Source organism: Muscardinus avellanarius (assembly GCF_963383645.1).
Source record: "Muscardinus avellanarius genome assembly, chromosome: 4".
Lineage (NCBI taxonomy): Eukaryota > Metazoa > Chordata > Mammalia > Rodentia > Gliridae > Muscardinus > Muscardinus avellanarius.
In genome coordinates, this window is record NC_137789.1 from 70,174,782 (window position 1) to 70,199,378 (window position 24,597).

The window sequence follows — 24,597 nt, forward strand, 5'->3', positions numbered from 1 at the left end:
GAATGAAAAGCTTCAGGGAGACTAAAAAGTGAAGTTGGGACAGGTGCTATGAATGGCTATGATGCCCTCCCACCAACAAGAAAAACATTTTAATTTCCTAAACGCTGAGCGTGGTGGAGCAAGCTTGTAATCCCAATACTTGAGAAACTACAATAGGAGAATTGCAGGTTCGCAGCAAAACCTCGGGCACTTAGGCCCTCTGCAATTTAGAGAGACCCTGTTTCAAAATAAAGAATAAAACAAATAGGAGTGAGGGTGTAGCCCAGCGGTAGAATGTCCCTGGGTAAATCCTCAGTTTATAAATAAAATAATTTTAAAAAGTTTACTCAACACTTATCCTAAATCTAAGTGTTAGGGATAAAACAGTGAACAAGTGAACGCAGGCCTAGTCTGTGTCTTGAAACTCAGAATCCAGAATGGATGCAGGGATGGGACAGGGAATACCTAAAATAACTAAACAAATGCAACTAACATCTAATTCTCTGCTGTAAGAAAGGAACAGGTTGCCGGGATTAATTTCGCCCAGAGACAAAGGCAGTTAAAGACTAAATTGCAACCTATTAGAAAAATGGAGTACTGGACATTTGCAGGACACCAATAGCTCATAGTATCGAGAGATGTTAACTTTTACAAGCACTGCAAAAGGTACCACCACCGGAACTCACGAGTTTTATCGCCCCTCCGACCACTCCCGAAAGCCCATCTAAAACCCCAGCGCCAAGCAAGCACAAACCCCGGGGTTTTACGCATGCGCATGGAATCATTTTTAAAGTAGGACACCGTGTAGCTTCCTTTCCAGAACCAGCACCCAGAACTACTTACATCTCATTTCAGGCTTTCAAAGACAACCTTATTTTTTAGCCTGTCAATAATTCACTTCACTGCAAGGACCCGCACCCCAAAGCCCCCGGCTCCACCAGCCTGGCTAAAGGCCCCACCCGCTCCGAAAGCGGCGGCTGCAGCGCCTGCGCAGTGGAGGGGGGGGGTGGGAGAAAGCGGCGGCGGCGCCTGCGCAGTGGGGGGGCGGAAGCGGCGCCTGCGCAGTGGGGACGGAGGCGGCGAAAGCGCTCCTGGCAAAACCCGAACCTGCCCTTCTTCCGGCGAGGAAGGCTATACCATTCCCACGCCGCGGCGTTCTGTTGGTCCTAGTCCACGCATATAGTGTTTCTAGGCAGTACGTTCTCATCCCAACCGCAAAGCGATTCCTTTCTCCCTAAGTCCCAAAGAAATCGCTCATAACGTGGTCGCGTCCCGAAGGCCCCCGCAGTCCCCGATGGTCTGAGCCGACCTCACCTCCGGTCCCAAGTGTCATGGCTGCCTCGGGAGTCTAGCAAGATTTTGCATCCCTGGAGGGAAGGACCCGAGGCCCGCACCCGGAAACGCAGCGAAATAAAGTTGCGTCTTGGTTGTGGAGACCACAACTTCTCTGGTTGCTCTGCGATGACGGCGTCCGGGAGCGGTATGGCCCAGAAAACCTGGGAATTAGCCAACAACATGCAGGAAGCCCAGAGTATCGACGAAATCTACAAATACGACAAAAAACAGCAGCAAGAAATTCTGGCGGCGAAGCCCTGGACTAAGGAGTGAGGAGGTCCCTGGTGACACGCAGGGGAGGGAAGGGATGGTGGGGTTGTTGAGACGCCCTGGGGGGTGGGGGCTGTCGGGTGGGGAGCGGGTCTCCGCGGGAGGGGAGAGGAGGGCGTGTGCTTTAGGGCCTTTCCTGCAGACCCGCGGCGCCTGAGCCCCTCCGCCCGCCGGGGCCTGCTTTGACTCTCCTTTCCGTCCCTTGACTGCAGAGGACGTAAAGGGAGAACAACAAGCGGTGATTTCGGTTATCAATTCTCGATGTTGTTATTGTCATATATTCCACACACTGTGCCTTGACCCGGTGTCAACATGTACCTTATTGGGCCTTCGGCTGATCCCCAACCGGGGATCGCAACTGAAATAGAATTATCAGGCCAAGGTTCTTGAAAATAGCTGCGACCCATCTTTTATAGACCTATACTAGTTTCTTTGTTTTTGCTTTTTGCTGGTAATTATTTCTGAAATACGCAGCCTCTAACTTCCCAACCAGTTCATTTAAGCCAGAATGTCTAGAAAGATAACTTAAGGTTCTTTGCCCCTTAGCAAAATTTATGTATCCCTGGGAGTGATGACAAGTCAAATAAGGGTTCTTTAGCCATATGATTTATCCTTCTGGAGAGCAAATTTTATTAGGGAGTAAAAGAAGCATGAAAGGACACTGTCCAATGGACAGAGAGAAAGGAGAGCTGTGGTCAAGCACAGAACATACTTTATCTGCCTCGTGGTCTTTTTATAAAGAGCCTTACCTGTCAGTGTTCAGTTTCAGCAATGTTTAAGTGTTTAATATGGGCTAGACCCTGAGCCAGGGATTTTCATGTCATTTAATTGTCATGACAACCCAGTGCTGTATTTTCATTCTTTTTCTGCAAATAAGAAAATACATTAAGTAATATACCTCATGGTCACATCGAGGCAGTAAACTCTTAAAAGATCAATATAAGACCATGTCTCACAATTATCAGTCTTGACTTCATGACCAGGTGTCCATATAATTTGCCTTGTTGGTTGAAATCTGGCAAAGATTGGAAACTAAACTCAGTTCCAAGCCAGGTATGGTGGCGTACACTTATAATCCTAGTACTTGCGAGGCTAAGACAGGAGGATCGCAGGCTTGCAGCCAGCCTCAGGTCCTCCACAACTTAGGGAGATCCTTTCAAAATAAAGACTAAAAAATAGAGCTGGGGTGTAGCTCAGAGGTAGAATGCCCCTGGGTTCAATCCCCAGTTCCACAAAAAAATAAGTAAATAAACTCAGTTTCTTTATGTAGATATCTAGAAAGATTCCCCGGAGACATTTACTGTCCACCCTACATCTTGTTAGGTTGCCTGGTTGTGTGCTTAATTACTTATTTTTTCTTTTTGGTACTAGGGATTGAACCCAGGAGCATTCTACCTCTGAGCTATACTCCCATCCCTATTTTATTTTTATTTTTGAAACAGGGTCTCACTAGGTTGCTGACAGTCTTGCTGCTTGCTAAGGCTGTCATCAAACCTGTGATCCTCCTGTCTCAGCCTCCCAAGTACTGGGATTACAGGCATGAACCACCACACCCAACTCCTCTGCTTTCTTCTGTAGCAAGCTGTGCATTTTAGTTGATGTAGTATATTAAATATTTGCCTCTAACCAGGCGTGGTCATTATAATCCCAGTATTTGGGAGGCTGAGACAGGAGGATCACAGGTTTGTGGCCAGCCTCAGCTACTTAAGGAGGCCCTCTGCAACTTTAGTGACACCCTGATTCAAAATAAAAAATAGGGCTGGGGTGGAGCTCAGAAACAGACTGCTCCTGGGTTCAGTCCCCAGGACTGCAGGGGTAAAGGGGGGATTGCTTCTCTGTGGCTCTAATTATATTCATTCTAGCTGTCTTGGGCTGCATAGTGAGACCAAAATATAATTTTCATTCAAGAATTTAGTCATATCCAATGAAGACAAACTCTAGAATAGTTGTCACAGGAAAAATAGGGATATTAGGGCTACTTTTTAATTTTGAGGCTGATATCACAGAGAGAGACCATACCCTTCAACATGCTGTTCTTTTGAATGTACCATAAGAAACAGGTTAATGGTGTTAGTAATAGTATCTATGGTTTTAGTCTGTATCAGGCACTAAAATAAGCATTTTATGTATGTAATTCCATCCTAACAACTGTGAAGGCTCCTGTTCACAGATAAGAATAATGGGAGCCAGGAGTGGCAGCACATGCCTGTAATCCCATTATTTAGGAGGCTGAAACAGGAGTATTGCAGGTTCAAGGCCAGACTCAACAACTTAGTGAGACCCTGTTTCAAAATAAAAAATAAAATAGCACTGGAGGTGCAGCTCAGAGGTCTCCAGTACCACCAAAAGAAAAGAAAAGAAAACTGGTGTACCAACATAAAATGGTTGTCCCGTTATGAGTTGGAGAGTGACTACCAAAATTCAAACCTAAGTAGGTGGATGATTCATAACCATTCATTCAGGTTAGGTCTGAGAAAGGTTAGTCAAAACCATTTGACCAGAGTCAGAATCAGAGATCTATGATTTCAGATGAATGGAGGAGAAGCCTACTGAAATGATCGTGTTATTCCCTCATTTGACCGTTATATTTAAAAGCTATTTCAAGGTGGGCATGCTGGCGCTTACTTGTATTGTCAGTACTTGGGAGACTGAGAGGAATGCAGGTTCAAGGACAGCCTTAGCAACTTAGTGAGACCCTGTTTAAAAAATTAAGAATCAAATGGGGTGGGGGATATAGCTCAGAGGTAGAGTGCCCCTGGTTCTATCCCAGTACCACAAAAATAAATGAATAAATAAGTTTCAGACTTTTCAGGGGGAATGCCATGCAGGACTATGATATGTTTATTATTTCAAATGCCCTGAAGGAACTCCTTTTCTACTCAGTTTTCTTTCCACATTTTACACTCCCTTTCCATTGATGTAAATCCATATAGTGCTAACTCATTATCTTTTTTTTTTCTTTTCTTTTTTGTGGTGCTAGAGATGGAACCCAGAGGCATTCTACCTCCAAGCTACACCCCCAGTCCTATTATTTATTCTTTATTTTGAAACAGAGTCTCACTAAGTTGCAGAGAGCTTCACTAAGTAACTGAGGCTAGCCATGAACCCCAATCCTCCCATCTTAGCCTCCCAAGTACTGGGATTACAAGCATGCGCCACCACGCCCGGCTTGCTCATTGTCTTCACAGAAACTGTATTTTGAGATTGTACTTTATATGAGAAATGTAATTATATCGTGATATTTTGTTTTGTTTTGTAGTCACCATTATTTTAAGTACTGCAAAATCTCAGCCTTGGCTCTACTGAAAATGGTGATGCATGCCAGATCAGGAGGCAACTTGGAAGTGATGGGTTTGATGCTAGGAAAAGTGGATGGTGAAACCATGATCATCATGGACAGCTTTGCTTTGCCTGTAGAGGGCACTGAAACCCGAGTAAATGCTCAGGCTGCTGCTTATGAATACATGGCTGCATACATCGAAAATGCCAAACAGGTAAAAATGAACTTTTCTTAAAGTTCAGTAGAGTCTCGAGGTGACTTTTAAGTTTCTAACTTAAAACTATTATCTTTAATTTTTACACTTAATTCAATAGTCTCTATATAAAATGTAGATGAGATTAAAATCCTGATAAGATTCATAGCATAGGGGCTGGAGGTGTAGCTCAGTGATAGAGCACTTGCCTAGCAAGCTCAAGGTTCTGGGTTTGATCCCCTTCACAGAAAAATAGATTTGGAGCATAGTTTTTTGTTTTTGGTTTTTTTTTTCTTCTTCTACATAATTCTTACATGCATTCCATATATCTGTTTAAAATCAAAATTTGGAAAGCCAGGCATGGTGGCTCATGCTTCTAATCCCAGCATTTGGGAGGTGCAGACTGGAGGATCACAGTTCACCAACAGCCTCAGCTACTTAGCAACGCCCTTCACAACTCAGTGAGACCCTGTTTCAAAAATAAAGAATTAAAAAAAATTAGGGGTGGGGGTGTCAGAGGTAAAATCCCCCTGGGTTCCATCCCCAGTACTACAAAAAAAAAAAAAAAAATGGGATGGGGTTGTAGCTCAGTGGTAAAATGCATACTCAGGAGCTAGGCATGGTGGCACATGCCTGTAATCCCAGTACTTGGAAGACTGAGGCAGGAGGATTATGAGTTTGAGGACAGCCTCAGCAAGTAGTGAGACTCTTAGCAACTTAGTGAGACCCTGTTTCAAAAATCAAAGTAAAATAGGGATGGGAATGTAGCTCAGAGGTAGAATGCCCCTGGGTTCACCGGGCGTGGTGGCGCACGCTTGGAATCCCAGTGCTTGGGAGGCTGAGACAGGAGGATCGCACCAGTTCAAAGCCAGCCTCAGCAACTTAGTGAGGCTCTCAGCAACTTAGTGAGACCCTGATTCCAAATAAAATATAAAATAGGTCTGGGAGTATAGCCCAGAGGTAGAAAGCCTCTGGGTTCCACCCCCAGTACCACCAAAAAAAAAAAAAGGCCGGGCGTGGTGGCAGACGCTTGTAATCCCCGCGCTTGGGAGGCAGAGACAGGAGGATCGCACTGGTTCGGAGCCAGCCACGCTGGCTTAAGAGACCCTGTTTCCAAATAAAAAGTTAAAAAATAGGTCTGGGAGTGTAACCCGTGGGAGTGTATCCCAGAGGTAGAAGGGCTTCCAGGAACCCCAGTACCACCAAAAAAAAAAAAAGGAATGCCCCTGGGTTCAATCCCCAGTAACACACACACACACACACACACACACACACACACACACACACCACGGGCACATGCATACACACACGCGCATGCACACACACATGAGTACATGTTCAAAACCTTAGATTCAATCTCTAGCACCAAAATAAATTAAAAGTTTGGTAGCTGGACGTGGTAGCACATACTTGTAATCTTAGTACTTGAGAGTCTGAGACAGGAGGATCACAGGTTCCTGGCCAGCCTCAGCTACTTAGTAAGGCAATCCTCAATTTAGTGAGACCCTGTTTCAAAATAAAGAATAAAAAAATAGGGTCAGGTGTGTAGCTCAGAGGTAGGATGCCCCTGAGTTCAATTCCCAGTACCACAAAAATAAATAAATAATAAATGATTGAATAAATGTTTGAAATCTAAATGTTCTGAGTATAAAATAGTTAATTAAATTATGATATATCCATCAAACAACTGCTTAGGCAACCTCAAAAAGGAGCTATCTTTGTATTTAAATAAATACATAATATATATATATATATATGTATATGTATATATATATATGGAACAAACTCTAGAATGGTTTGTTGAGTACAAAAGCAAAGTGTAAAATACTGTGTACATATTATGCTACTGTGTGTCTATGTGTGTGTGTTTATTAACTGTATATGTGCAGAGAATATTTCTGTAAGGATATAAATGCAGCTGACTATCAAGGTAACATCTGTGCTGAATAACCTATAGTTGAGAGGAAAGAAATGGAAAGAAGACTGGATAAATATTCTTATTCTTGTACCTTACTAATTTTGTGCTTTATATACATTATCTATTCAAAAAAATCCTTTTTCTAAGTTGAAAGCAGCATATGCTATGAAGGATTCTATATACATACTGTTATTTTACCAGAATGCTATGTAAAAGAAACAAATTTCAAGTGTCTTTATGATTAAACAGGACCCTCAAGGTTCTTTATCCTCTTCATGTGTTAGGTTGGCCGCCTTGAAAATGCGATCGGCTGGTACCATAGCCACCCTGGCTATGGCTGTTGGCTTTCTGGGATTGACGTCAGTACACAGATGCTTAATCAGCAGTTCCAGGAGCCATTCGTAGCAGTGGTAGTAAGTACTTCTAAACCAGTGTTAATTAAATTCTTGATGAAGAGTTGCTAAAGCAAGGATGTACTTAGAAATCAAAACGACGAAGTAAAAAACAAGACCCTGCTATCTCTGCTTAGGTTTGAATCTGAATTCTACCAAGCTGGGACTTTGAGCAGGTTATTAACCTGTCTATATCTCATACCCCTCTCCCATAAAATGAGCATAAACATAGCACTCCTGTCAGCACCCAGCTTATCATAGGCCTTCAGTAGTATTATCTGAATTGAGTAAACAGGACTGTTGTCTATTGAAAAAAAAAGGACAGGCACAATGCCATATGCCTGTAATGCTAGGACTTCGAATGCTGAGACCAGAAGATTGCCAGCTTCAACAGCTTAGTAAAACTATGTTTCAAAATAGTCATGGGTGTGAGGAGAATGCCTCCGGGTTCAATCCCAAACAAAAATTTATTTATTTATTTATTTATTTATTTATTTTATTTTTGGTGGTACTGGGGTTCCTGGAAACCCTTCTACCTCCGGGTTACACTCCCAGACCTATTTTCATATTTTTTTTATTTGGAAACAGGGTCTCTTCAGCCAGCACTGCTGACTTCAAACCTATGCAATCCTCCTGTCTCCGCCTCCCAAGTGCAGGGGTTACAAGCATGTGCCACCATATCCGGCCAAAAAAAAATTTTTTTTTTTTTTTTTTTTTTTTTTTTTTGTGGATCTGGGGATGGAACTCAGGGGTATTCGACCTCCGAGCTACACCCCCTGCCCTATTTTTTATTCTTTATTTTGAGACAGGGTCTCACTAAGTTGCGGGGGGGGCCTCACTAAGTAACTGAGGCTGTCCGCGAACCGTGATCCTCTGGTCTCAGCCTCCCGAATGCTGGGATTACAAGCGTGTGCCACCACACCCGGCTTCCAAAATTTTATTTTAATAAAAAAATAATTTGGAGCCGGGCCTAGTGGCGCACACCTGTAATCCTAGTATTTGGGAGGTGGAGACAGGAGGATCACGGTTCCTGCACAGCCTCAGCTACTTAGGCTCTTTGCAAATCAGTGAGACACTGTTTCAAAATAATAAAAAATAGGGCTGGGGGGTGTAGTTTGGAGGTAGAATGCCCTTGGGTTCCATTCCCAGTACTGCCAAAAAAAAAAAATTTTTTTTTTCTTTTTAATTTGGAGCCAGGCATGGTGGCGCACGCTTATAATCCCAGCATTTGGGAAGCAGAGACCAGAGGATCACAGTTCACAGACATCCTCAGCTACTTAGTGAGGCCCTCCGCAACTTAGTGAGACCCTGTTTCAAAATAAAAAATAAGAGCCAGGCGTGGTGGCGCATGCTTGTAATCCCAGCATTTGGGAGGCTGAGACAGAGGATCGCGATTCGCGCACAGCCTCAGCTACTTAGTGAGGTCCTTTGCAACTCAGTGAGACCCTGTTTCAGAAAAATAAAGAATAAAAAATAGGGCTGGGGGTGTAGCTTGGAGGTCAGATGCCCCTGGGTTCCATCCCTAGACCTGCCAATAAATAAATAAGTAAATAAATAATTTTAAGCTGGGTGTGGTGGCACATGCCTATAATCCCAGTCCTTAAGAGGCTAGGATAGGGGGATTGCAGATTCAAGACCAGCCTTAGAAACTTTGCAAGATGAGCCACAACCTAGCAAAACACTGTTTTTGTGTGTGTGTGTGGTTTGGGTTTTTTTTGTTTTTTTTTGTTTGTTTGTTTGTTTGTTTGTTTTGGTGGTACTGAGAGTAGAACCCAGAGGCTTTCTACCTCTGGGCTATACTCACAGACCTTTTTTATATTTTATTTGGAATCAGGGTCTCACTAAGTTGCAGAGAGCCTCACTAAGTAGCTGAGGCTGGCTTCGAACCTGTGCGATCCTCCTGTCTCAGCCTCCCAAGCGCAGGGATTACAAGCGTGCGCCACCACGCCCAGCTCCAAAACCCTGTTTTAAAACAAAAAATAAAATAGGGCTGGGAGTGTAGCTCAGAAGTAAAATGCTCCTGGTTTCAAACCCCACTGCAAAAAAACATGAATTTGAGCTCGGTGTGCTGGAGCGCTACTTCAATCTCAGTACCTGAGAGGCTACTGTAAGTGAGACCCCGTTTCAAAATAAAATAGAGGGCTATAACTCAAAGGTAGAATGCCCTTAGATTCACTCCGCAGTATGTATGTATGTATGTATGTATGTATGTATGTATGTATCTCTCACATACACACACACACACACACAGATGAGCAATTCTGAAATAACATTGTTAAATGATATAATAAGTATAATCTCTAAATTTACTGTGAGGAACTTTTTTACTTAACCATTATATTGAACTTTTATGATTTTATGATTTGGTTATTTTTTCATATAGTTTGGTCATTTAGTTGTTTTGTGTATATGTAGCCTTATGTAAATTTCCAGGTTTATAATGGAATAAATTGAGGCATTTATGACTTATACTGACAGATGTTAAATCCGTCTTTCTTGTAGATTGATCCGACAAGAACAATATCTGCAGGGAAAGTGAATCTTGGAGCCTTTCGGACATACCCAAAGGTAATTTTTAAAATCAGAAGTATTTATATATTTTGAAACTCTAAATATTTGACCTGTCTTTAAGAAGATAGCTGTGAGCAGTATGTCTTGGCTGGGCATGGTGGTGCACGCTTATAATCCCAGTGCTTGGGAGGCTGAGACAGGAGGATCACACAGGTTTGAAGCCAGCCTCAGCTAAGCACTTGGGTTCCACCCCTAGCACCACCAAAAATTAAAAAATTAAAAAAAAGCAGTATCTCTTTGTTCTAAACATTGTGGGTGTGTGGGTGTACTGGAGACTGAGCCCAGGGGCAGTCTCCGTACAACACCCCCCCCTTTTTTTTTTTTTTTTTTTTTTCAATACAGGGGATGGAACTCAGGGGCATTCTACCTCTAAGCTATACCCTCCACACCCCGCAGCCCTATTTTTTTGTTGTTTGTTTGTTTGTTTGTTTGTTTGTTTGTTTTTCAGGTCTAGGGATGAAACCCAGGGGCATTTGACCTCCAAGCTACATCCCTTGCCCTATTCTTTTTTTATTCTTTTTTTTTTTTTGGTAGTACTGAGGATGGAACCCAGGGGCCTTTTACCTCCAGGCTATACTCCCAGACCTATTTTATATTTTTTATTTGGAAACAGAGTCTCTTAAACCAGCGGAAGCTGGCTTTGAACCTACACGATCCTCCTGTCTCAGCCTCCCAGCGCGGGGGATTACAAGCATGTGCCACCACGCCCGGCTTTATTCTTTATTTTGAAACAGGGCCTCACTAAGTTGCGGGGGGCCTCACTAAGTAGCTGAGGCTGTCCATGAACCGTGATCCTCCTGTCTCAGCCTCCCCAAGGCTGGGATTACAAGCATGCGCCACCATGCCCGGCAATTCTTTATTTATAAAACAGGGTATTCTTTATTTTTAAAACAGGATCACACATAGTTGCAAAGGACCTCGCTAAGCAGCTCAGACTGTCCACAAACTGCAGTCTTCCTTTCTCGACTTTCTAAATGCTGGGATTGCCTTTATTTGTTTTTGGTAGTACAAGCATGCACCACCACGCCCAACTCAGTCCTATTTTATTTTTATTTTGAAATGAGTTTTCACTAGGTTGATGAGAATCTCACTACTTGCTGAGACTGTCCTTAAACCTGCAATCCTCCTGTCAGTTTCCCAAGTATTGGGATTCTGGGATTACAAGGGTGTACCACCATGCTTGGCTGTTCTAAAACAATTTAATGGTAAAGCAGCAATCAAACTACTACCATCTCTAGCAAAAGGTCATACATATATGTTATATCTGACCTTTACTAGAAAAAGTATCTAAGGATCACTATTTGTTTGTCCATGGTATTCTGATAGGCACTAGAGAAACAACAGTCTACATAGATTTTTTTTTTTCTTTCCCTAGAGGGAGCATGCGCTTTGTAATAGATATTAGCATAGTTATACATCAGCTAAGGACAAGATAAATGAATTTATAAATCAAACCCAGGCTACAGCCACAAAATAGAGTTGGAAGAGGGTAGAAGTAGTAAACTTTTTATTGGAATGCTTATGTTGCTGAGTGTGGTGGCGCGCGCTTGTAATCCCAGCATTTGGGAGGCTGAGATAGGAGGACCACCATTCTCAGAGAGCTCAGCTACTTAGTGAGGCCATTTGCAATTCAGTAAACCCTGTTTCAAAATAAAGAGTAAGAAATAGGTACGGAGATATAGTTCAGAGGTAGAATGCCCCTGGGTTCCACCCCCAGTACTATTTGGCTCCCCAAATTTAGTGTTACTATAAATAAAAAACTACACAAAAACATAATGTGTTTTTCTTATGTTGTTGTTTTTTTTTTGTTTTTTGTTTTTGTTTTTGTTTTTGTTTGTTTGTTTTTTTTTTGTCCTTCTGTTTTCCGTATTTTTGTTTTAGGGCTACAAACCTCCCGATGAAGGGCCTTCTGAGTACCAGACTATCCCGCTTAATAAAATAGAAGACTTCGGTGTACACTGCAAACAGTAAGTAATTCAAAAATGTGCATGAAGCTATCATCATAAGGAACCTAATAGATCATCCTGTCCAAACTTTATCTTGTAGATGAGAAAGAGGCTCAGACAAAATGCATTTCATAATACAACACCTTTTGACATAACAATTAACATGAATTTAAGCCAAACATGGTGGCACACACCTGTAATCCCAGCACTTGCGAGGTTGAGGCAGGAGGATTACATGTTCAGGGCCAGCCTCAGCTACTAAGTGAGCCCCTCCACAACATAGTGAGATGCTGTTTCAAAATAAAGAACAGAGCCAGGCGTGGTGGCGCACGCTTGTAATCCCCGCGCTTGGGAGGCTGAGACAGGAGGATCACATGGGTTCAAAGCCAGCCTCAGCTACTTAGGCTCTCAGCAACTTAGTGAGACCCTATTTCCAGATAAAATATAAAATGGGTCTGGGAGTATAGCCCGGAGGTAGAAAGCCTCTGGGTTCCACCCCAAGTACCACAAAAAAATAAAAAGAAAGAAAGAACAAAAAATAGGGCCAGGGCTGTAGCTAGGAGATAGAATGCCCCTGGGTTCAATCCACAGCATTGGGGGGATATATATATACACACACATACATACACACCACACACACATACACACACACGAATTTAGGATAATATATAAAGTTTTTTAATCTAGCATGTTACTTGCCTTTCACACAACCTTATTTCTCAATATACAAGATACTTGGCCCATAATAATTTTTTTTTTAAACTGGGGGTAGAACCCAGAGGCATTCTACCTCCGAGCAACACCCTCAGCCCTATTTTTTTGTTTGTTTGTTTTTTGCAGTATTAGGGTTGGAACCCAGGGGCATTCTACATCCGAGCAACACCCCCAGTTCTATATTTTAGTCTTTTTTATTTTTTAAACAGGGTCTCACTGAGTTGCAGAGGGCCTCACTAAGTAGCTGAGGCTGGCCGTGAACCACAATCCTCCTGTCTCAGCCTCCCAAATGCTGGAATTCACACCCAGCTTTCTTTTCCTTTTTTTTTTTTTTTTTTTTTAACCTGTACCAAGAGGCTCTCCACCACTGCAGTACATCTCCAGCCCTTTGTTTTGTTTTTTTCCTTCTTTACTAGGGATGGAATCCAAAGGCATTCTACTTCTAAGCTACACCCCCCAGCCCTATTTTTTTATTCTTTACTTTGAAACAGGGTCTCACAGAGTTGTGAAGGACCTCACTAAGTAGCTGAAGCCATCTGCAAACCATGATCCTCCTGTCTCGGCCTCCCAAATGCTGGGATTACAAGCTATACTCCCAGCCCTATTTTTTTTTCTTTATTTTGAAACAGGGTCTCACTGAGTTGCAAAGGGCCTCACTAAGTAGCTGAAGCTATCCACGAACTGCGATCCTCCTGTCTCAGCCTCCCAAATGCTGGGATTACAAGCATATGCCACCACGCTTGGCCACTTTCAGTATTTTTTAAAAGGCTAACAAAAATTATAGCTGACTTAGATGGGCAGCTTATTAAACTTATGTTCTGCTGGGTGCGGTGGTGCATGCTTGTAATCCCCATGCTTGGGAGGCAGAGACAGGAGGATCACACTTGTTCAAAGCCAGCCTCACTGACTTAAGAGACCCTGTTTCCAAATAAAAATATAAAATAGGGCCAGGCATGGTGGCTCACACTTGTAATCCCAGCTTTTGGGAGGCTGAGACTGGAGGATCGCAGTTCGTGGACAGCGTCAGCTACTTAGTGAGGCCCTCTGCAACTCAGACCCGCTTTCAAAATAAAGAATAAAAAATAGGGCAGGGGGTATAGCTCGGAGGTTGAAAGCCCCTGGGTTCCATCCCTAGACCTGCAAATAAATAAATATATATGTATAAAATAGGTTTGGGAGTGTAGCCTAGAGGTAGAAGGGTTTCCAGGAACCCCAGTACCACACACACACACAAAAAGCCTTATGTTTGTAATAACATAAATCACTCAGAAACCCTAATTGACTGTTAATAACTTGTAAATTTCTGGACTCTACAAAAAAAAAAAAATTCAAAACAAGGAAGTTGCTGGGCATGGGGGTGCACACCTATGATCCCAGTACTTGGGAGGCTAAGACAAATTTAAGGGCAGCCTAGGAAGTAGTGAGACTCTCATCAACCTAGTGAGAGACCTTGTTTCAAAATAAAAATAAAATAGGGTTCAGGGTATAGCTCAGAGATAGAATGCTCATGGGTTCAATCTCTGGTGCCACAAAAAGATAAAGTGAAAAACAAGGAGGTTTAGTAGACAGAAGATTCGAAACCACCACCCCTGAAGTGAAAGAAATCATGGTTACCTATTCTGGTTTTCACTTTCTGAATGTATGCTTTCTTACAGATATTATGCCTTGGAAGTCTCATATTTTAAATCTTCTTTGGATCGGAAATTACTTGAGCTTTTGTGGAACAAATACTGGGTGAATACTCTGAGTTCCTCCAGCTTGCTTACTGTAAGTACTAGACTTGTAAGGGGTGCATTTGAATATTTATCTACGCTACAAAAGCTCTTTAGTATCTGAAACTCTACTTCACAGAAAGGCTCTCCCCAGCTTGACCAAGACACCATGCTCAGGTGGGATTCTTCCCCACAGAGCTAGGTCAGGATACTAGACCAGTCCATTCTAGGTCATATATCAGAGACCAAGTCTAAATGGCAAATAGAGTGGCTCTGCTCCTACCCTAAAAAGATTTATAAGAAAAGATATACAAATCATACTTTTGTTGCACCAGGTGTCTCAGACAGGACTCATTTCAAGTAATAGGTACTCAAAGAAAAAGGAATGAGAATCTGGTGAGAGAACATGTTCTTTGTAGAGTGTGTGCCAATGCTAAGTCCTGGGTTCAGTCCTCAGCACCCGGGGGAAAGAAAAAGAAAAGAAAATGAAGTGTGTAAGTTGCTAAGTGTAGAAGTAGAGCTTAAGCCGGGCGTGGTGGAGCACGCTTGTAATCCCAACATTTGGGAGGCTGAGACTGGAGGATCGCGGTTCGCAGACAGCCTCAGCTATTTAGTGAGGCCCTTCACAACTTAGTGAGACCCTGTTTCAAAATAAAGAATAAAAAATAGGGCAGGGGGTATAGCTCAAGGTCGAATATCCCTGGGTTTCATCCCCAGACCCACAAAAAAAAAAAAAAAAAAAAAAGTTAGATGGCATCTTTAGCTTTAGATCACAGCCTCTCAGTTTTCATGTTCAAAATAGAAAATCAAGAAGCACACACCTCTGCATATATGCTCAGGCAAAGCCTCGCTGTTTCTGACTGGCTTTGCTTAGGTTGAGTGCTCCTCCTTAGACCCGCTGTAGGCCTTGAGTGGCGGCCAGGACAATGCTTCCCTGCTAGGCTGGGGTGAAGGCAGCTCTTTCAGGAGCATAGGAGCTACGCCAGGGAAGGAGCAACAGATGCTGGGGAGTAGGAAAAATTATAAATACACACACAGTGAATATTTTCTGATAAAATATTTAGAAGAGTATTAACTTTATATTTACAACTTAGGAACAACTTTTTACTTTTTTGAAAAAAAGGTCATTTGATATAGTGCGATGCACATAGTGGCTAGAACCATAGGATGTGGAACAAAATAAACTGGATTTCTTTTTTTTTTTTTTTTCTTCTTTTTTGTGATACCAGGAATGGAACCCAGGGGCTTTCTATCTCTGGGCTACACTCCCAGACCTATTTTATATTTTATTTGGAAACAGGATCTCACTGAGTTGCTGAGAGCCTCACTAAGTAGCTGAGGCTGGCTTCGAACCTGTGCGATCCGCCTGTCTCAGCCTCCCAAGAGCTAGGATTACAAGCGTGCGCCAGTGCACCCACTCAATAAACTGGATTTCAAAATAACTCTGCCACTTGTTTAGTTCTGTGTGACCTTCAGGAAGTTATTAAATGAGACAGCCTTTCTTGGGGTAATATATATTTAAGAAAGTTAGGTACTTAACATGAATCAATTAGCAAATGCCTGGAATATAATAAAGCATATAAAAAAGTAAATGATTACTTTTTGTTTGGTGCATTGTATTCATGGAAAACTTCACACATTTAAGTGAGGCATGGTGCCGTACGCTTATAATCCCAGCGTTTGGGAGGCTGAGAGGAGAATCGCCTCATCTACTTAGTGAGGCCCTCTGCAACTTAGACCCTGTTTCAAAATAAAGAATAGAAAATAGGGCTTGGAGGTGTAGCTTGGAGGTAGAATGTCCCATAACCAAGAAGAAAAAAAAAAGACCTCACTTGAGCTTCTTCAATTGTGACATGGTTTCTGTTCTTCCTTTTTTTTTTTTTTTTTTTCTGTACTGGGGATGAAACCCAGGGGCATTCTACCTATGCGCTACACCCCCTACCCTATTTTTTATTCTTTATTTTGAAATAGGGGCTCAACTGAGTTGCAAAGGGCCTAAGTAGTAGCTGAAGCTCAAACCACAGTCCTCCTGTCTCAGCCTCCCAAATAATAGGATTACAAGCGTGAGCTACCACGCCTGGCTTAAAGATTTTTTTTTTTTTTTTTTTGTGTGTGTGTGTGTGTGTGTTACTGGGGATTTAACCCTGGGGCTTTTCTACCTCCAGGCTTTACTCCCAGACCTATTTTATACTTTAGTTGGAACAGGGTCTCACTAAGTTGCTGAGAGCCTTGCTCAGTAGCTGAGGCTGGCTTGGGATTATAAGCGTGCGCTACCACACCCGGGTTCCCCAGTCCTTTATTATCAGTAGTAGTAGTAGTAGTAGTAGTAGTAGTAGTAGTAGTAGTAGTAGTATTTTCAGATAGTCTCCCTAGGTTGCTGAGAATCTCACTACTTGATGATGCTGTCCTTGAACCTGCAGTTCTCCTGTATCAGGCTCCCATGTACTGGGATTACAAGCTTGTACCACCATGCCCACCTAGATGCATCTTTTAACAATATCCTAAGTTTGAGCCAGTGGCATATGCCTGTAATCCTAGTACTTAGAAGGCCAAGAGAGAAAGATTGCAGGTTCAAGGCTAGTGTGCATTATTTTAGCAAGACTCTTTTTCAAAATAAAATATAAAAGGCTAGGTGTGCAGCTCATAGGTTCAGTACCCCTGGCTTAAATCCTCAGTACCACATACCAGTATCATAAATTTGTAAAATGCTTGGAAGAACTAATAGCATTTTTAAATTCTCTCTGGGCTTCTCTCATTTTGGGGGTAGCCCACATTTTCCCTCGAATGTGTATTCTCTACTTTCCTAAATAAATATCTGTCTAAAAAAGAAGTATATGTAATAGCAATGTTAATAGCAAATAATTTCTTATTTTTTGGTAGTGAATCTCTACTTCCTGTATACCATCTTAAAAACTGAGCAAATAGAATAATATTCTATTTTCTTCTATCAAAGATTTAGGAAAGAAATGTAATACATGTCTTATCTTTCTGAATTTTTTTGTTGTTTGGACTACAACTAAAAAATTATACCCCCTAAAAATATATTTTAAAATACTATAGTTTGCCTGGTGTGGTAGCACACACTTGTAATCCCAGAATTCAAGAAGCAGAGACCGGAGGACCGCGGTTCACAGACAGCCTCAGCTACTTAGCGAGGCCCTTCGCAATGCAGTGAGACCCTGTTTCAAAAATAAAAGGACTAAAAAATAGGGCTGAGGTTGTAGCTCAGAGGTACAATGTCCATGACCCTGAGTTCCATCCCTGGTACCACACACACACACAAAAAAAAAGCTATAGTTCAAGCTAAGCATAGTGGTGCATACCTGTAATCCCAGTACTTGAGAGGCTGAGACAGGAGAATCTCAGGTTCAAGACCAGCATCAACAATTTAGTGGACTCTTAGCAACCTAGCAAGACCCTGTTTCAAAACAAAAAAAATTTTTTGAAAGGCTGGGAGTAGAGGCTAAGACAGGAGAATCATAGGTTCACAGCCAGCCTCAGCTAATTGGTGAGGCCCTCTGCAACTTACTGAGACCCTGTTTCAAAATAAAGAATAAAAAATAGGGCTGAGGTTGTAGCTTGCAGGTAGAATGCCCCCGGATTCAACTCCTAGTACTACAAAAAAAGAAAGAAAGAAAGGCTGGGAGTATAGCTTAGAAGTAGAATGCCCCTGTGTTTAATCTCCAGTACCACAAAAAAATGTAATATTACAGAAAAACAGTATACATATGTCAGTTTTCCAAATGTGAAGATATAACATTACTTTAAGAAGTAACTGGGCCGGGCGTGGTGGCGCACGCTTGTAATCCCCGCGCTTGGGAGGCGGAGACAGGAGGATCACACAGGTTCAAAGCCAGCCGCGCGCGCTGGCTTAGAAGACCCTGTTTCTAAAATAAAAATATAAAAATAGGTCTGGGAGTGTAGCCCAGAGGTAGAAGGGCTTCCAGGAACCCCAGTACCACCAAAAAAAAAAAAAAAGAAGAAGAAGTAACTGTGCAGCCAGGTGTGGTAGCACACACCTGTAATCCCAGTACTTGGGAGGCTAAAATAGGATCAGCAGTTTTGAGACCAGCCTTGGCAACTTAGACCCTATGCTTCAAAATAAAAAATAAAATAAAATTGGGCTGGGGGTATAATTCCAGGGTAGAATGCCCTTGGGTTCAATCTCTAATTCACAAAGAAGAAAAAAAAAAAGAGATAACTGTGCTTATAGCTAGGTGGAGAGATTATTTCTTGCTAGATAGTGTATTTATTTTCTTTACATTATTCTACATTTTCTGTATATTCTGTGATACCACTAATTTTTTTTTTTTTTTCCCCTGGTACTGGGGTTCCTGGAAGCCCTTCTACCTCTGGGCTACGCTCCCAGACCTATTTTATATTTTTTTTATTTGGAAACAGGGTCTCTTAAGCCAACGAGGCTGGCTCCGAACCTGCACGATTCTCCTGTCTTCGCCTCCCAAGCGCGGGGATTACAAGCGTGCGCCACCACGCCCGGTGATAACCGCTAATTTTATAATCACAAAAGCTAAAACAAGTCTTTTTTTATGTGTGTGTGCTAGGGATCAAACCCAGGTTCATTCTACCTTAGAGCTACACCCTCAGCCTTATTTTTTTATTCTCAAGGAGACTCTCACTAAGTTGTAGAGAGCATCACAGAGTTGCTGAGACTGACTGCAAACCTGTGATCCTTCTGTCTCAGCCTCCCAAGTACTGGGATTGAAAGTGTGTGCCAGCCGGGCATGGTGGCACACATTTATAATCCGCGCGCTTGGGAGGCGGAGACAGGAGGATTGTACAGGTTTGAAGCTAGCCTCGCTGGCTTAAGAGACCCTGTTTCCAAAAATAAAAAAGTATAAAATAGGTCTGGGAGTGTAGCCTGGAGGTAGAAGGGCTTCCAGGAACCCCAATACCACCAAAAGAAAAAAAAAAAAGTATGTGCCACCATGCTGGGCCTATTTCTTTACTTTGAAACAAGGTCTCCCTAAGTTGCTGAGGTTGGATGCAAACAAATCATACTTTTTTTTTTTTTTTTTTTTTTTTTTTTTTTTTTACTTATTTACTTGCTTTTTCTTTGCAATACTATGGCTAGAACCCAGGGGCTTTCTATCTCTGGGCTACACTCCCAGACCTATTTTATATTTTATTTGGAAACAGGGTCTCACTAAGTTGCTGAGAGCCTCACTAAGAAGCTGAGGCTGGCTTTGAACCTGTGCGATCCTCGTGTCTCAACCTCCCAAGTGCTAGGATTACAACCATGCGCCACCACGCCCGGCCAAATCATACTTTTTAAATATTGTCATATGGCCGGGCGTGGTGGCGCATGCTTGTAATATCCGCTCTTGGGAGGCGGAGATAAGAGGATCGCAGAGGTTCAAAGCTAGCCGTGCTGGCTTAAGAGACCCTGTTTCCAAAAATAAAAAGTATAAAATAGGTCTGGGAGTGTAGCCCAAAGGTGGAAGGGCTTCCAGGAACCCCAGTACCACCAAAAAAATAAATAAATAAATATTGTCATATGTACTAATTCTAAAAGTTCAGCAATAACAGTAACAAAATTATCTAACAATTATTAAGCCTTTTCTAGGTTCCATAGACAATGCTAAGATAACTTTTATTACTTTGTTTAATTTTCAAAATAACCTTATGTAGAAATTATTGCCACCTATGCCCATTTTGAAGCGTCAGAGGCATACCCTAGGCCTCCCAACCAATCTGCAGCTGAACCAGAACCTAAATTCAGATCTGTGTACCTCAGAGCCTACTGTGATAACAAATATTAGACTTAAGCAGTCAAAAAGAAAATTTCCAGTCAGGTGTGATGGTGCATACCAGTAATTCCAGTACTTGGGAGACTGAAAGAAGAGTGGTTGAAGAACAGCCTGGACAAGTAGTGAGACTCTCAGCGACCTAGAGAGTATAAAATTGGGCTGGAGGATATAACTTGGAAGTAGAATCCCCTGGGTTAAATACCCAGAATCACAAAAAGAAAGGAAAATTTCCAAATTTAATTTTGAAATGATAAGGGAATACTTGAACTGCGTGAATATGGAAGCCGGTTTTGCAAGTGTATAGTTTTTTTATTTTATTTTTATTTTTATTTTTTTATTGCGGGTCTGGGGATGGAACCCAGGGGAATTTGAACTCCGAGCTACACCCCCTGCCCTATTTTTTTTGAAACAGAGTCTCACTCAGTTGCTGAGGGCCTAAGTAGCTGAAGCTGTCCACGAACCGCGATGCTGTGGTCTCAGCCTCCCGAATACTGGGATTACAAGCGTGCGCCACCATTCCCGGCTGCAAGTGTATAGTTTTTTAAATAGCAAACTTGTATTATGTACTGACACAATACCGTTTTCTCCACAGAATGCAGACTATACCACTGGTCAAGTGTTTGATTTGTCTGAAAAGTTAGAGCAGTCAGAAGCCCAGCTGGGCCGAGGGAGTTTCATGTTGGGTTTAGAAACACATGACCGAAAGTCAGAAGACAAACTTGCCAAAGCTACGCGGGACAGGTAAGAGTGAATCTGTAAAATTGCTACTTCTCTTTTTTTTTTTTTTTTTTTTCCCCGGGTCTGGGGATGGAACCCAGGGGCATTCAACCTCCGAGCTAAACCCCCTGCCCTATTTTTTATTCTTTATTTTGAAACAGAGTCCCAGTAAGTTGTGGAGGGCCTCACTGTAACTGAGGCTGCCTGTGAACCAGGATCCTCGGGTCTCAGCCTCCCAAATGCTGGGATTACAAGGGTGCACCACCACGCCCAACTTTCCTCTTTTTCTTTCATTTGCAAATAATACTAGTAGGACTCAAATTCCTTATGATTCAACTTAGTTATAACTCACAGTGATACTCCAACTGAACTTTGGGAGGCCTTTAAGAGTTGTCATGTGTAAATTTCAACTTTGAAAATTTAGAAAATATTAAAAGCTTCAATCAGCGCCAGGCGTGGTGGTGCACACTTGTAATCCCCGCAACTTGGGAGGCAGAGACAGGAGGATAGCGGAGGTTCGTAGCCAGGCTCGCTGGCTTAGGAGACCCTGTTTCCAAATAAAAAATAATAATAATTTTTAAAAAAAGGTCTGGGAGTGTAGCCCGGAGGTAGAAGGGTTTCCAGGAACCCCAGTACCACAAAAAAAAAAGCTTAAATCAAAGACATAGATAAAGCCAGGCACGATGGTATATTCCTGTAATTCCCGCTACTCAAGAACTGAGGCAGAAGAATCAAAAGTTGAAGGCTAGCATGGACAGCTTCATGAGACCCTAACTCAAAATTTAAAAGGGGCTGGTGAGGATAGGGAGGTCAGTGGTAGACCATTGTATAGAATATGTCAGATTCTGAGTTCATTCTTCAGTACCACACACACACAACAAAAAGGTAGTGTAATGGAATACTCCTGGTCACCTTTACTAGGTTCAGCTAGAAAGCAACAGAGAAAACCAGTCCACCAATGGATATCTTTTTTGTCTTAAAGATGTCCTAACCCTTATTTGTGTGTGTGTGTGTGTGTGTGTGTGTGTGTGTGTGTGTGTGTGTGGTTCTGGGGATGAACCCAGGGCCATTCTACCTCTGAGCTATGCCCCCAGCCCTAGTTATTATTCTTTACTTTGAAACAGGGTCTCATTGAGTTACAAAAGGCCTCACTAAGTAGGTGAGGCTGGCCACGGACCTAGATCCTCCTGTCTCAGCCTCGCAAATGCTGGAATTACAAGCGTGTGCCACCATGCCCAGTTTGTCCTAACCTATTCTAATTATCTTCTGAAGGATTAAGATTTCTTAAATTCGTGGTGGCACACGCTCATAATCCCAGCATTTGGGAGGCTGAGACAGGAGGATCATGGTTCATGGCCAGCCTCAGCTACTTAGAAAAACCCTTGCAACTCAGGGAGACTTGAGACCCTGTTTCAAAATAAAGAATAAAAAATCGGGCTGAGGGTGTAGCTCGGAGGTGGAATGCCTCTGGGTTCCATCCCCAGTACCACACACACAAAAAAAGATTTATTAAATTAACCAAATTTCAATTTTTCATAAGTATTTAAATCCCATGGCACATAAAAATGTATCTTAAATTATACTTCTTAGATTAGCCTTTATAAAGTGATTTAGTATCCCAAGTTTTACTGCCAAAGAATTTCTTAGAAACAAATTTGGGATGTGTTTATAAATACCTTATGAAATAATAATGTAACCCTTCAGTTGCACAGACTATATAGGAGTGAGACAACTAGCTAAATAACACTTACTTCCACAGAAATTGAATTTTAATATGACTAGGTAAAAGGGAGGACCATGTTGGCATCTATATAAACTGAAATGTTGGTATCTGTTTTAAGAAAAATGGCCCAGCACAGTGGTGCACACCATTAATTCCAATCATTTGGAGCCTGAGATGGGAGGATCTAAGGTTCGAGGCTAGCCTCAGCAACTTGGCAAGACCCTGTTTCAAAATAAGAGGGGCTGAGAGTGTAGTTCATAGGTACAATGCCTCTAGTTCAATCTCCAGTATTCAAAAGGGAAAAAAGCCAGGCCTGGTGGTCCACACTGGTGATCCCAGTACTTGGGAGACTTAAACAAAAGGATCACAGGTTTGCAGCCAGCCTCGGCATCTTAGTGAGTTCCTCCACAACTTATACCCTGTTTCAAAATTCAGATTAAAATAGAGCTGGAGTGTAACCCAGTGGTAAAATGCCCCTGGGCATTCAATCCCTAGTACCAAAAAAAAAAAAAAAAGTGGATTGGTCTATTAAAAAAAAAAGAAGAAGAAGAAGGGGAAAGGGAAGATGAAGTATATGCGTGCAGTAGGAATCACCTTGCGTTAGAATTACCTCACTCCCTTCTTCTCCGTGTGTTTTTAGAAGATAGAGCAAGGCCGGGCATGGTGGCGCACACTTATAATCCCAGTACTCAGGAGGCTGAGACAGGATCCCAGGTTTAAAACCAACCTCAGTAACTTAAACTCTCAGCAACCTTGTGAGACCCTATTTCCAAATAAGAAATCAAATTGGGCTAAGGGTGTTGCTCAGAGGTAGAATGCCCCTGGGTTCAATCCCTAGTACAAAAAAAAAAAAGGCAAATAGTCTAGAATAAAATCATATTTTTCTTTGGCATTAGGCCTTATTTTTTGGTAATTGCTTTGAGTGTGTATTTTTGTTTAACTGACTTCATGTCTATAATTTGTAATTTTATTTACATTTACATCTTAATTTTTTGTGAAGCAAAAACACTCAGAGGAATATCTTCAATTATATAAGAAGAAAAGTACAGCCTGGCGTGCGTGGTGGCGCACGCCTCTAATCTCAGCATTTGGGAGGCTGAAACAGGAGGTTCGCGGACAAACTAAATTATTACTTAGTGAGGCCCTTTGCAACTCAGTGAGACCTGTTTCAAAATAAAGAATAAAAAATAAAATAGGGCTGAGGGTGTAGCTCGGAGGTAGAAGAATACTCCTGGGTTCCATCTCCAGTACCACACACACAAAAAAAGTGCAAAGGACAAAAGTAGCAATATAAAAATAGAGGGTATTCCTTTTAGGGTACTTCATAAGAATCACATCTCTCAGGTGTATTAGTGGGGTTTTGTCATTATCTCTGCTTTTCACTTTTTATCATTTCTGAAATCTGTGCCCTTTACCCACTAATCTATGGCTTTTCTTTGCTTGTAATGTTTTTGTGATTATTTCAGAAAATAGAACATTCTTTAAGATTCTTTTTTAATTTCTCTAAATAATTAATAAAAAGGGAATCATAGGTTTTATGTCTGGATTAATTGAAATTAATCTATAATTATGGATATAACATTAATAATATATGATTAATGTATAATACTAATTGTACACCAGATGTTGATTATATAATATATAATTTTAGTTGCCTTCTAAAGTAGAACTTTTCCTAAAAGTGCTAACAAATAAGAAAATTGTTAGAATTTATATCAAATTTTATATTATCTTTTGTGAAAGTTCTAATATGTAATAAAATGGGTCAGAAGATGTAGGAAACTAAAAGTCACCAAAGCGAACTTCAAATTGATACGGTTTGGGAGTATGAATAAAACTGAAAAACATTATTGGGGGGGAATGGATAGACATGAGGGGGAGCTTACTTGTTTGAGTGTTCAATTTGTGACATCATGTAATATGTTTTTTTTATTTTCAGCTGTAAAACTACCATTGAAGCCATCCATGGATTGATGTCTCAGGTTATTAAGGATAAACTATTTAATCAAATTAACATCTCTTAAACAGTCTCTGAATAGTACTTATGCCGAAACTCAAGTAATGCTTTTGAAACCAGTT

General features: G+C 41.7%; 1 protein-coding gene across 1 annotated transcript; it reads left to right on the plus strand.

The window, feature by feature from the left end:
• Positions 1-1,425: 1,425 nt before the first annotated feature.
• On the plus strand, positions 1,426-24,542 carry COPS5 (COP9 signalosome subunit 5; the record flags this gene model as incomplete). Its single annotated transcript, XM_080695148.1, has 8 exons — positions 1,426-1,583; positions 4,844-5,078; positions 7,260-7,388; positions 9,870-9,935; positions 11,820-11,905; positions 14,254-14,365; positions 20,671-20,819; positions 24,458-24,542. Exons 1-8 carry the CDS (start codon positions 1,441-1,443, stop codon positions 24,540-24,542), a joined length of 1,005 nt encoding a protein of 334 aa, XP_080551274.1. The 5' UTR covers positions 1,426-1,440.
• Positions 24,543-24,597: the final 55 nt, after the last annotated feature.